A 14,205-nucleotide genomic window follows, 5' to 3' on the forward strand; every position below is an offset into this window, starting at 1 on the left:
TTCAAGCCACAGCAAAGGGTACCCCCAAGTTACATGCCCGCTTCTTCAGGGAAGGAATGGAAACCCTAGCGAGGGCAGATTAATGTTGCCATGTACAGCGGTAAATATTTTTAATTATATTCAGTGCTTTTTTCTGGGGGGATGCAGGAGTAGCATACCCCTAAACATTTTGTGAATCTTTGTACTTTTGCCCGTTCACTGTATTTATTTTTCCTATAAAATAGTGATTTTCTTGAGTCAAAATGAGAATACCCCTAGACATTTTTTTTACAGGAAAAAAGCACTGACTGCCGGTATATTACATTCAGCCAAACCTAGACAGCATCTTAAAAAACAGACATCACCTTGCAACAAAGGTCCGTATAGTTTCCCAGTAGTGATGTATGGAAGTGAGAGCTGGACCATAAAGAAGGCTGATCGCCGAAGAATTGATGCTTTTGAATTATGGTGCTGGAGGAGACTCTTGAGAGTCCCATGGACTGCAAGAAAATCAAACCTATCCATTCTTAAGGAAATCAGCCCTGAGTGCTCACTGGAAGGACAGATCCTGAAGCTGAGGCTCCATTGCTTTGGCCATCTCATGAGAAGAGAAGGCTCCTTGGAAAAGACCCTGATGTTGGGAAAGACTGAGGGCACAAGGAGAAGGGGAGGACAGAGGACGAGATGGTTGGATAGTGTTCTCGAAGCTACCAGCATGAGTTTGACCAAACTGTGGGAGGCAGTGGAAGACAGAAGTGCCTGGCGTGCTCTGGTCCATGGGGTCACGAAGAGTCGGACACGACTAAACAACAACAAACTGAAATGCTTCTCATTCCCATCGATTTAAGCGGGAGAGCCCAACGAAAGTTTGCAGTCTTACGTATGCCTTATTTTGTGACAACGCTGAAAATCTGCAGGTGTATCATGCCGTATATTTCACAGAGGGGGTGCCAATGGAGGCTGGTCTGTGAGGGCATATGGGGCACCGCCCCACCACCCTCTTGTCTGTCTGCGGCGACAGAAACGCCTGAAGGGAGGAGCAGGAGGAGGTGGTGGCGGTGCACAGCTTTCGACGCTGAGGCATAGCTGTCAAGTGTCCCTTATTTGAAGGGACAGTCCCTTATTCCAGCGCCATGTCCCGCTGCTGTCCCTTATTGATGGATGTCCCTTAAATGATGTCCCTTAAATTTCAAAGGAAGCAGCTCCTCTCCCTCCCTCGCTGCCGGCCAGGGAGGAGGGAGGCTCCAACTGTGTTGCTCACCCAATAAGAAGTCTAAGAACAACTGGGGGGGGTGGAGCTTGCCTGCCTTGTGTGTGGCTAGTTAATGCAAGCTGAGGGGTTTTTTGGATGCTGGGCACCATTTTGTTGCACGTGCTGCTGCAAACTTTGCAGTGCAGAGCCAGGCCGGGGAGCCATCTTAAGTTGAGGCTGCATAGGCCTTGTGGTGCATGTGATTCAGATTCTATTCAGTTGAACCTCTGGTTACAAAGTTGGTTGGACAGTGTTCTCGAAGCTACCAGCATGAGTTTGACCAGACTGCAGGAGGACAGGAAGACTGGAGTGCCTGGAACAGGTGAGGCTGCAGGTCCCTTATTTTCAAGGCTGCTGGTCCCTTATTTTCAAATCTGTAAATTGACAGTTATGCGCTGAGGAGTTCAAGGCGGTGGGGAAGGAAGCCTCTGCCCCGCGGAGCCTTGTGGCTGTGGGGTGACCCACCCGGGTATGCAACCTGCAGACGAGAGGGTTCCCCCCTCGCACACGCGACCCCCTGGCAGTCCAGTTCCGAGCGCAAAAGCCACCGAACGCCGCCGCGCGCCCCTTAAGCCGCCCGCGCCCCCGAGGCCAAGCAATTCGCGTTCTAGTGCCGCAGCCCGCTCGCCGATTGGCTCCTCGGAGCGAGGGCGTGGCCGCGGAGTGGCAGGATGTCACGTGGGCGCTGCGCTGCAAAAGCGGGGCGTGCGGGAGCGGCGGCCACCTTGAGGGCAGCTCTTCGCGGCGGGGCATCATGCCGTACGTCCTCATCAGTACGCAGATCCGCATGGTGAGCAGCTCGGGGGGGGAGCTCTAGGTGGGCTTGCCGGGATGGTGCTGACCAGGAGCCCGTCGGTGCCCATGCCCAGGAAGGCGAGGGGCGGCCCCGAACGGGTTGCTGCCCGCCGGTGTCCGCTTGCAGAGGTGGACTGGGGCGCGGGACGGAGTTGATCCCATTTGCCTTGCAGGAGGTGCCGCTGCTTCCAGGCTATAAAACGGCCCTTGTTTTTTGCTTTGGCCCCTGAACGTGCATAAGTATTTTCGGATCCCGATGGGGCTGTCTCTTTCTGTGCTGTTTAGGGCTGGTGGCGGTGTGATTGGCAAAACCCCCCCAGGGTGGCCTTGTGATCTCGGCATGGATCGAAACATACCTGGCTGTTTCCTGGTTTCCTTCCTTTTTCAGGGATGCCACCTGCTAAAGTGTCCAGGTAACTTAGTGCAGCAGTTCTCAACGGATGCTCGACAGGTGGCTCCTTCCGCTGAGCGCTGGTCCCGAGGGTGGTCTGTCTGTCAGCATGAACCTACTGTGGATATATCCCAGTGTATCAGACGGGTGCCAAGTTTGCCTTTTTGATACTAAAAGTTGCTGTTATTCAGGCTGAGGAAGCAACCAGTGATTCTGTAGAATAGTTGCATGATAAGACAGATGTCCTAGATTACAAACTGATAGCGCTTACTTTTTGTCTCCTTGACAAAAATAACGGACTGAAATCCAGTGTGTTGTAGCTTTGCATGACAAGCAGCTTGAGTCTGATGTAAATTTAAACAATGCTGCCAGAAGTTCTGTTACATGTGAATGACTAATACTGCTTATTTATGTAGAAGATTTTAGTATTCAAATCAATTTACATATTGGTACATTATTGTTGTAATTCTTATGACAGCTCCACAAGGTAGGGCAGTTTTATTACTCGCATATTGTAGATGGGAGGCTGTGGCTCAAAGAAAGTGGTTAGGTTAATATTATCTATTTTCATGCCTGAGGTAAGATTTGAACAAAGGAATTCCTGATTCCTATATTAGACTGTTAGCTACTGCACTACACTAGCTCATCCTACAAAAAAATGGTAAAGGCTACTATTTTGTATATTGTACCTTTTCTCCTAGGAGTTCAAAATAGCGTATGTGGTGCTCCTTCTTTCTCTCTATCCTCAAAACAGACCCATAAGAGGGGCATATATATGTATGTACAGTATGTGTATATGCAGGCATATAAGTATGTATATATTTATGTAATATATAAGTATATATTTATGTATGTATATAAGTATTTATGTGTTTGGTGATTTGTATGTGTATATGCCCAGTGGCGTAGCGTGGGGGGTGCAGGGGGGGCCGGCCGCACCGGGCGCAACATCTGGGGTTAGGGCAAATCCACGGGTTAGGGGCCGCAAATCCACGGGTTAGGGGGCGCAAATTACTTGCCTTGCCCCGGGTGCTGACAACCCACGCTACGCCACTGTATATGCCTAGATGGAACCAAATGAGCACATTTAAAGCTGCTTGATGCATTATATTTTATCTGCACAATTAAAAATGTAATGTGACGCAAACCCCAGGAAAGGACCAGAGCTAAGTAGTAATGCTTATGCTTTGCATGCAGAAGCTTGGAAAACATTGTGATATTGCATACCCTGTGATATTATTTCAGTACTGCTCAGTCCGTAAAATACAGTGGAAAGATTCCACACCATGGTAACTCCAATTGTTTGCGACCTGTGTACATAATGCAAATTAGGCATATCTTCACTCACTCTTTCCCATAATTTAGGCTGGAATCCTAAACACATCTGAGATCATGCATTATTAAACTTACTTCTGAGTGGATATTTATTGGATTGTACTGGGCATGGAAGGGACGAGGCTAGGCATGGAAGCTGCATTTCCTAGCCAACTGAAACTGTCACTTGGCCTTTGCTGAGCACTGCCCCCACACATTCCAATTTATTTTTGCCCATAAGGACTAGAAGCTTGAGTTAAAAAGCCAAGGGAAAGGAAAACTGTAAAGCTGAATTTCTGGTCCCCTTTTGTACTCTATGCTTTTGTGGAATCTCAGAATACCGACAGCTTTGTATGTGGTGGCAGCTTTGTATATGGTGGCACATATACCAGTTCTTTTCTGCTTTACTAAGCACGCATGCCTGGAGCCACCCCTGACTCCTAGGTTTGGCTCTGCTGCTGCACCAGACCCACATAGAGTTCCCTCAACCTGCAGAAAGCTTATGTAGTGATTAAACTGTGACCAGTCTTGGTTGAGCGGTCGCTCTGATTTTCTTATAGGGTGGTTGTATGACTATGAGCATTCATCTTGATTTGCTTGCCTTCCCATTATTCAGTCATTTATCCTACATTTCCCAGTGCATTTCCATGTCGCTTTTTGAGCTGCAAAAAGTGTATTAAGTGAATTTGTTGCATTGCACCAACCTAAATCTCTGATACATGTTTTAATAATAATAATAATAATAATAATAAATACTACCCCACCCATCTGACTGGGTTTCCCCAGCCACTCTTGGGTGGCTTCCAGCACATATAAAAACATAATAAAACATCAAACATTAAAAACCTCCTGATACAGGGAAATCCCTTCTGCAAAATAGTGACTGCCGGGAAGCACTTTGAGTCTAGCTTTTTTAATGTGTTATTTCTCAACCTGAGTGACTTCGGGCAAAGGGGGGCAGGAACTGTGCAGATGTATTGCTCTGTTCTTGCTGGGTAGAGACTCTAGCAGAGTCCCATTATATTCATTGCAGGGGCCTCTGCCTGCCAGCCAGAGTATCAAGCTGCATGGGCTAGGTGTATTGAATGTTAGCAAAGGAAAGAAATGGAGTTACAAAACAACTGGAAACTGAGTGAAGAGTGGCAAAGGGCAATGTGGAAGAAACTTCCAGTCATTTTGATCTGTAAACAGAAAGGCAGCGTGTCGCAGTGCATAGTGAATCAAATGGGGTTGCACAATTGTGCTTTAAAAATCGAATAAAAGTTAAAAATTCCAGTTCCTCTCTGATACACAAATGGATATTCTTGCCCTCATTTGTTATGAAAAGCTCTATCAAGTTTCACCTTTGCTCCCTTGTGTCTCTGTGTGGTACACTCTACATTGCAGCACATTAAAAAAAAAAAAAAATAAGAAATCTGTAGTGGATCATGTGGGATAACAAGCCTCAAATAACCTACATGCTTAGGTCTAATTTATGCATGAAGGGATTAAGACCATAGAGTAAGCTGTCTTGCAAGGCTTAGCCCACCTTGGGCAGGACTAGGTAATCAAGACTTCATTTCTGTCAGCCTACCTTGGTTGCTCCAAGCTCAGACCACATTGCTCGAACAAGCCTCTCTTGAATTCCTGTACCAATAATTTAGGAACTTTGACCACTGTAACTAAGTCAGGTTTACTGCCTGTAACTTTTTCTGAATGCTGTGTGGAAACACACACGAATCTGACCTTTGCAGAGTTTGTAAGTAAACCATTTTTTAACTGACCAAATGTGTGGTCTTTTTCTATGTTGGGGAAGAAGGTGTTTGGTTTTTGGTTGTTTTTTTAATTTACAGGTCTAGCAGCCTATACTTCCATGCTTTACTTTGCTGCATATTTTGTGATGTGAAAACTCTGCTGGGGTCTCTCACCAATGAGTACTTGCCCCAGACTTGGACCTTGGCATCTAGAAATTCTCCTTTTTATACCTAAAGTATTTTTCCCTTGCCACCAACATGTCACACATTTGCTTAAGCAATAAACAGCACAATCCTACTGTTTACTCAGAAGTAAGTTGAATTCAAGGTGACTTGCTCTCAAATGAATTTGTTTAGGGTTACATCCTCAGTATGAATAAATTCTAGCTTTCTATAGGAAGCTGACATTATTATTTTTTGCAATGCATATTTTGTAGGAAACGAAAGGGGAGCAAATTTTGAGAAGCTTTAGAACACTGGCTAGACCATTAACTAATATGTATAAAGAGGGGGGAAACCATAGGGTGACAACATTTTGCTGTCTGCCTACAGCCATTTCAAATAGTGCAAGTTTCTCTTTCCCAAATACAGTCCAGGGGATGTACAAAGCTTATTCGCCAGTTCCTGCAGCACTCGGTCCCTTTACTCAAAGGGCTTATGAAGCTGGAATGCCAAGTCATTTCCTGGACAAATTGGCCAGGAAACGCTGTTGCACTGAATATGTTTTCTGCTGGACAAGAGGGTTTGCAAGGTCATTTGGCTGTGGCATGCTCTTGTAGACATTGCTCTGCAGTGCATGCCACAGTGAGCGCGAAAGAGCTCCTTCATGGTTTCTGAATGAGCTGTGGCAGTTGCACTGTTTTCTTCTTTCCCTTTCCTGAACCGTGGTCTGGTCACACAGTGGACCCTTTTAGCATGGCAGCCTCTTTGTCACTTACATTAGGCACAGCCATTGTGGGTTTCCTTTGCTGTTTGGCAAGCATCTTGACCTTTGGGGTAAAAAGGCAGGTTGCTTCTTAGCATATTTTGAGACTCCATGCTCTGAACATTTTAATTTTTTAAAAAATAATTTTTTTATTAGATTTTCCACCGTGATAACACAAACCACAAAGCAAGATGATACACAAAAACAGAAAAAGAAGAAAGAAGAAAGAGGGGGGGGGAGAAGGGGGGAAAGGGGGGAACAATAAACAGATAAACAATAACAACTAACTTAATTCTTCACAAATCCAACCTTTTAAACATCTTGGTTGACTTCCTCAAATCCCTCCCTTCTGAGTTTCCTTGTAATTAAAAGTAACAGCTTTCCAATATCATTATTAAACTAAAACAATTTCCAATTATAGTCCATCTTATTCACTTTTCTTAACATTCTAAATCCCATTTATTTAATAATAATTTAATCCTAGGCCTATTTGTTTCTTTCAAGTAATTTTTTATTTTACAATATTTATTCAAATAGTCCTTGAATTTCCTCCAGTGCTATGAACATTTTAAAGCAGTATATTTGCAACAGCAAAGTGGCTCCTTTGAGATCTAAGTAAGATTTTGCAAGCATTCAAATGGTTCACCTTTAGCTTGTGGTGAGTAGGAAGTGGCTCCAGGCAATTAGTCAAAGCTGCTGCTTCTTCTTCTTCTTCTTCTTCCTCTTCTTCAGTGGAAAAGAAGTGGAAGTGCTCTCTGCCTCTCTCCTTGCTCCCCTTATAGGTTGATACGACTTGTAAGTTTGGGCAGGCAGGCTAGTAAAAAGTGTGGCTAGTGATCTTGGTTGCACCTAAGGCTGGTTCAGCTTCCTAAGTGCCTCTAAGTAGCATAACTCTTTAAACAGTTATTCTTCTAATCCTTCACTGCGTTTCTCTTCTCTCTAGTTAATCTGAATTTAAGCATAATACCTAACTTGGCAGGATAAACGATGCAAATGGAAATCCTGGTGTCCCTTGTTCAGCCTGCAGGAGGAGCTCTAGCAGAATGTTTCGTTTTGCATGCCTGCTGTGTCCACCTTCCTGGGCCGTGTATTTAACAGCATAAAAGTCTCTAAGTCACTATAAATAATATCGTCATTAGAATAAGGAAAAAATAAGAGTAATCAATCAACATCAGGATGGCCACAAGTTCCTGACCCTTGGATTAGATGGATTAGACACTCTTGCTAGATAGACTGAATGAATGCCCTGATCCTAATATGATTTTCAGTAATGAAACCGGGTATTTCTTCCTGCAGGAGGTTGGGCCCACCATGGTTGGTGATGAGCACTCTGACCCAAACCTGATGCAATACCTTGGGGCCACAAAAAGAAACATGCTGGGGAACCATTTGTAAGTATTTCTGTGGGTATTTGATCTCCCATCTTTTTGCTTCTCCATCCTTTGGTTAACCAGTCAGAGATTTTGAGAGGTGTGACTTTCGCCTTTTGATTTTGCATGTGCACTGCAAATACAATACTTAGGGGCAATTCACATGTCTTTGTGTTCATCACGGGATGCTTGCAGTATCAAATAGCGCCTTGCCTGTGTGAATAGGCCATCACAGCTACAGCACTGCAGGCAAGATGTTCCTATCACCTCTCAAACCCGAGGTTTTTCAGTGGATTTCAGTCCACACATCCAGTTGCTAGTCTAAATGAAACAAAAATACAGTGGTACCTCAGGTTACATACGCTTCAGGTTACATACGCTTCAGGTTACAGACTCCGCTAACCCAGAAATAGTGCTTCAGGTTAAGAACTTTGCTTCAGGATAAGAACAGTAATCGTCCTCCGGCAGCGCAGCAGCAGCAGCGGGAGGCTCCATTAGCTAAAGTGGTGCTTCAGGTTAAGAACAGTTTCAGGTTAAGAACGGACCTCTGGAACGAATTAAGTACTTAACCCGAAGTACCACTGTGAAAGTAACAAGTGTAGATAAGACAAGTGAATATGAGAACCAGGCTTCAGTTTAGTTTTTAGGCAATACTGAGTTCAATAGACCAGTAGTTTGACTCCTACAGTGTAAGGCAGTTTTTTATATGTTTATATGTGAATTGGAATCTAAACATTCGGAGGCACAGTGAAAAGTCCATTACATAGCTGTCAATGTTTCCCTTTTTTTAAGGGAAATTCTTTTATGCCAAATAGGATTCCTCGCAAGAAAAGGAAAAAGTTGACAGCTATGGTCCATTACTAACTCAGTGTCTACATTTTATGTCAACATGTGGAGGGCACCATGTTGGCTACCCCTGATCTAAGTGGTTAAAAACATTTCCTCACACCTCATTTATGGCCAAACCGTGCCCTGCTGGTCACCTTCATCATTCAGCTCTGTGAAAACTCTGTGTATTCTTTAGGATGGATGGAACACTCCACCCTGCTGCCAAGATGTTTCCTGGACTTCAGTCCAAAGTAAATGAAGAGAGTCCTCTTCAGGCCTAGCTGTGGTTGTTGGATCCACCCCTTCCATCTCGTCCACCCCTTCCATCTCGGCCCCGCCTCTGCTATCCATGCATTAGGGAGGGAAAAATCTGAAGCAAAAAGCCTGCTGTATACTTGTACACGCACAGGTCAGGCTCCCTGCTTTAGACCTTTCCACTCAATGCATGGAGGGCAGGGCAATGGGGTTGTGACCAGCAAGTGTGGCCCCACTCTTCCTCTCATGCAGTAAACATTGTGTGAGGGCTTAATGCCAGAATAGGGTTCGAGCAACAGTAAAAAAAAAAAAAAATGAAGGCCCAATTTCAGGAGTGTTCCACCCACTGTCCCTTGCAGGACTTTCATCTTGCTTCAGCCCCTAAATATATAGGAAGCTGCCTTGCACTGAGTCAGACCATTGGTCCATCTAGCTCTAAATTCCTGCACTGACTGGCAGCAGCTCTCCAGGATTTCAGGTGGAGCTCTCTCCCAGATCTACCTGGAGATGCCAGGGATTGGACCTGGGATCTTCTTCATGCAGAGTAAATGTTTTACCACTTCCTCATCATTAGTTCAACTTCTGCCTTGTGCATTTTCCCCTTCCTGTCCTCAGTCTGTTTTCAGTCTGGTGTTCCTTTGACATTCTCTCAAGTATGTCAGAAGCCCTTTTCAGGTGTTATAATCTCCCCCACAAGTAGCATTGTGTGATGAAGAGCACCCAAAGCTTTGGCCCACCATCACTGTTAATGTCGCCCTCCAGTGCTGGAGAGTGAACTTCTGAAGCAGGAAGCCTCCTATACTTGTGGAAGGTCCCCACACAATACAGAACCCTGTAATTACGATTTAAACACACAGTTTTGAAGGTGATACTTTATTGTTTCATAACTATAAGGTGAGACTGAAAATCTCTTGAAACAAACAAGTATTTCAGATTTCAAGAAGAGGAAAATTAAGGAACATTTTTCTCCCACATGAATATTTACCTCAGAGATAAGAACTAAGAAATGGTGAAGAAGAACTAGCATCCCTCCCCCGTCATTTATAAACATGTCCTTCTTAAAACCACAGTGCACACTTAATGATGTTTTCTGCTCTTTCCCTTCTCATTGTCACATTCCCTGATTGTACAGTTTATATTTGAAAGCAACTATTTTACTAGCAGAGAAAAAGTGATTTAATGTGTAAAATTGCATTGCTGGAAAATGGCATGTGTTGGAAGCACCAGCTTGTCTTGAGAGCCCCCCTAGAATTCTGATCAGCTGCCTTCCTGCAAGTGCCTTCAAGAAAGAGGACCTTTAAGCCTTGGGTGATGAGTGTGGCCCTCGAGGCCTCTTTTTGACCCTTGAGACTGTCCCTAGGCCAAGCCCCCTCCAGGCATGTGCATGTGGGGGGAAACAACCCTCTGGCTTTTGTGTGGATGGAACGTAGCTTAATGTCGAAAGGTAAGAGTCGCATCAATGGCTGCATCTACTTTTACCTCTGACCCCACCCACCACTGGCATGTTTCCCCTGGAAGGTGGTACATGAGAGAATGTGGCCTTTAGACTGAAAAAGAGTCCTTACCCCTGCTGCTGAGTTCTCGTTCTCACCAGAGAAGTGTCCTTGTTCATTTCCAGCAGGTGTGTGGCAACTATGTAGTGGGATGTAACAACAACAACTTTATTATTCATACAACAACAACAACAACAAAACAACTTTATTATTCATACAACAACAACAACAACAACAACAACAACAACAACAACAACAACAACTTTATTATTCATACCCCGCCCATCTGGCTGGGTCTCCCCAGCTACTCTGGCCGGCTTTCAGCATATCTAAAAACACAAAACATCAAGCATTAAAAACCTTGATGCGAGAGGAATCCTACCTGAGACCTTGTTTTAGATTGGATATAGACAACATGGTGCCCTCCAGAATTTGTGAATTGCAACTCCCATCAGCCCCAGAAGGCAGGGCCAATGGTCAAGGATGATGGGGTTTGTAATCCAAAACAACTGGAGGACAGCACGTGGCCTTTCTCTGCTCTAGGGCTTGCTGTGAGAAGTGTCACTCCCTCATGTCAACTTTTGTACTTGTCTCTGGCTGACGTGTCTCCAAACATTGCAAGTTCTAATTCTTACCCCATCCATTTTTAGGATGCAATCAATGTTTAGTCAGTGGATGCTTTTCCTGTCTCCGTTGCCACGGCGAAAAGCTGTGTAGCTTGCCTCCTCCCTTTTGTAATTGAAGAGGAGGAAGAGGGGGGGAAACAAAAAACAAACCTGCCTTGGTGGAATGTAGGGCTATACTTGGCATCTCTGCTGTGGGTGTGAAAACCTGCATTCCAGGAAGGTTAAGTCAGAGAGATCAGCTCAGAGAACCAAGTAGGAACACAACCAAGGGAGGCCTATTAAAATATCAAAGTGGAGATTGAGCCATACTAAGGGTAGATTGCTTTTCTAAGCAATTATGGCGCTCTTCAAGTTGTAAACGACTTGTGAAGGGCATATCTACAACACTTAAAGTGTTATAACTAAGTAGCTTTTAACTGTATTAAAAATCCAGTTGCACTAAATGATTATGCAGGTAATCCACTCTTTCAGTAAAACAATTCCTGTTAGTTTTAAAGCAGATGTAGGGAACCTTAGGCTCTCCAGATATCGTTGGATTCTAGCTCCAGCCAGCATGGTCAATGTTGAGGGATGATGGGAGTTCTAGTTCAACTGGAACTGGAAGGTCACATGTTCCCCACCCGTTTTAAACGTGCAAGTGGATGGTTTTTTAATTGAAAAAAGTATTTTGGAGTAAGCCTGGAAATCTTAAAACAAGCATGCATCAGCTGGGATTACAAATGTAGTTAACAAGAAAGTACCTAAATAAATGGAGATTGTGTGGCTTGAATCTGGGTCATACACACCCATGGATTTCCCCACGGAGCAAGACGACCTCTCATCTAGCCCAAAATATGTGGCAAGGACCACAGAAATGTCAAAAATGTTTCACCGATGTTAATTATCCTTTATTAGTTGGGATGCATCAAGAGCAGAGTCGATTTGGATTCCCTTGTTAAGTTCTTCTTATCAGTTACATTCCCAAGTTGTAGGCCGTCCTTCCTATTTCCTCATTATTCAATGGGCATTTTAATGTTTCTATAAGTGATCCCTAAACTGGAAAAAGAAAAGATATGCTGAAGATTCCACAGCCAAGTTCAACTCCAAACTTGCATTTACAATTGGTTTTGACCTCACTCTGCCATGAAGTGTGTAAGCTTCATGCTAATCTTATCTAGATCACCCAATACTCAAGTTGGCAAGAGCTGATGGGAGTTGTGGTCCAAAACATCTGAAGGGCACCAGGTTGGATAAAGCTGCTCTAGATCAGGGGTCAGCAACCTTCTTCAGCCATGGGCCGGTCCACCGTCTCTCAGACCATGTGGTGCGCCAGACTATATTTTGAAGAAAAAATATGAATTCCTGTGCCCCACAAATAACCCAGAGATGCATTTTAAATAAAAGGGCATATTCTACTCATGTAAAAAAAAACGCTGATTCCCAGACCGTCCGCGGGCCGGATTGAGAAGGCAGTTGGGCCGCATCCGGCCCCCAGGCCTTAGGTTGCCTACCCTGATCTGGATAGTGTGATTGGTCTGTATGGGGTCTACTACTAGCAAATAAGAGGTTAAACTAACCCCTTTCCAGGCCCAGGAGGACCTGGAAAGAACTACCTTTGGCCCCAAGGCCTGAGGTTTCCCAACCCTGTCCTAAGTCTTCCAAAAAATTGGGATGGCAAAGCCATAACTCGGCATAACCCTGATCCGCACCACTTTAGTTTACACGTCCAGTTACTTTCTAGGTTTACAGATTGCGCTGTCAGAACCTTGATGGAATTTGGTAGCCTTCCCCAAGTGGCGGTTACAGTTCAGTTGACGTTATTTGGGAAACTGCTTCTTCTCATTGTTTCCACATCTTGTTTACAACAGCTGGGAATACTATGTGCACGATGCCCCTCGGATCGTCTTGGACAAGCTGGAGAAGCGTGGTTATCGCGTGATCAGCATGACGGGAGTGGGCCAGACACTGGTGTGGTGCCTCCACAAAGAATGTACAGAGAACTCTGATTTTCTCTCTGCCCAAGATATTGCTGTAAATCGCCCAGCATAGTCCTGCCTTCATTTTCCAGCGTGTTACTCGTTTTAAGGCATTATGAAACATAAGGTACCACTACCACAAGCGCATCATAGGAAGGTGGCCCAGTTAGGGCTGGCGTTGGCCTGAAGAGATCAATCCTTTTTGAGCATTAATTGGAATGCCAGTCCAGAACTGCCAATATAGCATTATCCTCATTTGTTCTGTTGAATGATGAAAAGCTGGCATTAAAGTAACTCTCTCAGGCTAGAGTGGCTGGGGGGAGAAAAGGCCAAGCTTATAAGTTTGTTACTTTGCTGAGAAAGGGGCGGGTGCTGCTGCAGAACAAGTTGATCACCAGTAAGCACAGCATATCTCCAAGCTGAAAATAATCTAGGGTGTACTCAAGTTAACGAGTATGAATAGAATCCTGAATGTGGTTTTTTTAGTTACCCCTTCTATATGCAAACTGGAAAATGGAGGCGAAAGGTCCTGTAAATATTTGAACATCAGTTTTGTAACTGTACCAGTCCATTCATTGCTGGGATTATTTGGAACTGTGTTTATGCAGTAAGCCGTTCTTAAAATAGCTGGCAAAATAAAATAATTTAACAAACAGACTTCACATTGTCCAGAGTTTAATTCCTTTGAAGTAGCAGCGGGCAAGCGTTTTAACTCTTGAATGAAGTTCTGAGAAATAATGAGCAGCTGCCGCTAAAAGGCTTTAGAAGAAGTACACAGATAATGACCCTGGATATGGGCCAGTTCCTGCATTGCCAGATAATGAATCAGAGGCCCACAGCCTTAGTAGAATCATAGAATTGTAGAGTTGGAAGGGACCACAAGGGTCATCTAGTCCAGCCCCCTGGAATGCAGGAATCTTTTGCCCAATGGGCTCAATCCCACAACCCTGAAGTCTCATGCTCTACCAACTGAGCTATCCCAACTTGTACAGCCTTCCATTCTTCAAGAAGCTGTAGGAACATGGCAGTAGCATGGGCTGTTTACTGATTTAGTAGTGTAGTGCCAAACCATTTACTCTCCTTGTGTTTGAAAATATGGTCATGTACTGTGGCCAACACTGATTATATATAATCTCCATGTTTCCCCTGTTAATGAGAGCAGTGAGAAAAGACCAAAAACAGCACCAATACCTGTCATGATGATTGCTGCAGATTTGAGGGTGCATCCAATGTATTTCAGAACCCTTTTTTTAAAAAAAAAAAGCCTTCCATGTGGGAACAGAAGCAAT

General features: G+C 44.4%; 1 protein-coding gene and 1 long non-coding RNA gene across 2 annotated transcripts; one reads left to right on the plus strand and one right to left on the minus strand.

Annotated features, from left to right (window-relative positions):
• The first annotated feature begins 1,863 nt into the window (after positions 1–1,863).
• GCHFR (GTP cyclohydrolase I feedback regulator) lies at positions 1,864–13,573 on the plus strand. Its single transcript, XM_081867285.1, has 3 exons — positions 1,864–2,021; positions 7,686–7,780; positions 12,809–13,573. Exons 1-3 carry the CDS (start codon positions 1,986–1,988, stop codon positions 12,987–12,989), a joined length of 312 nt encoding a protein of 103 aa, XP_081723411.1. The 5' UTR covers positions 1,864–1,985; the 3' UTR covers positions 12,990–13,573.
• On the minus strand, positions 9,700–12,802 carry LOC309345083. The gene is made up of 2 exons (XR_014157999.1): positions 10,557–12,802; positions 9,700–10,501 (listed from the first exon to the last, which is right to left on the minus strand). It is a non-coding gene; the product is annotated as an uncharacterized lncRNA (long non-coding RNA).
• Positions 13,574–14,205: the final 632 nt, after the last annotated feature.

This window comes from Podarcis erhardii (genome assembly GCF_964252035.2).
Source record: "Podarcis erhardii genome assembly, chromosome: 1".
NCBI lineage: Eukaryota > Metazoa > Chordata > Lepidosauria > Squamata > Lacertidae > Podarcis > Podarcis erhardii.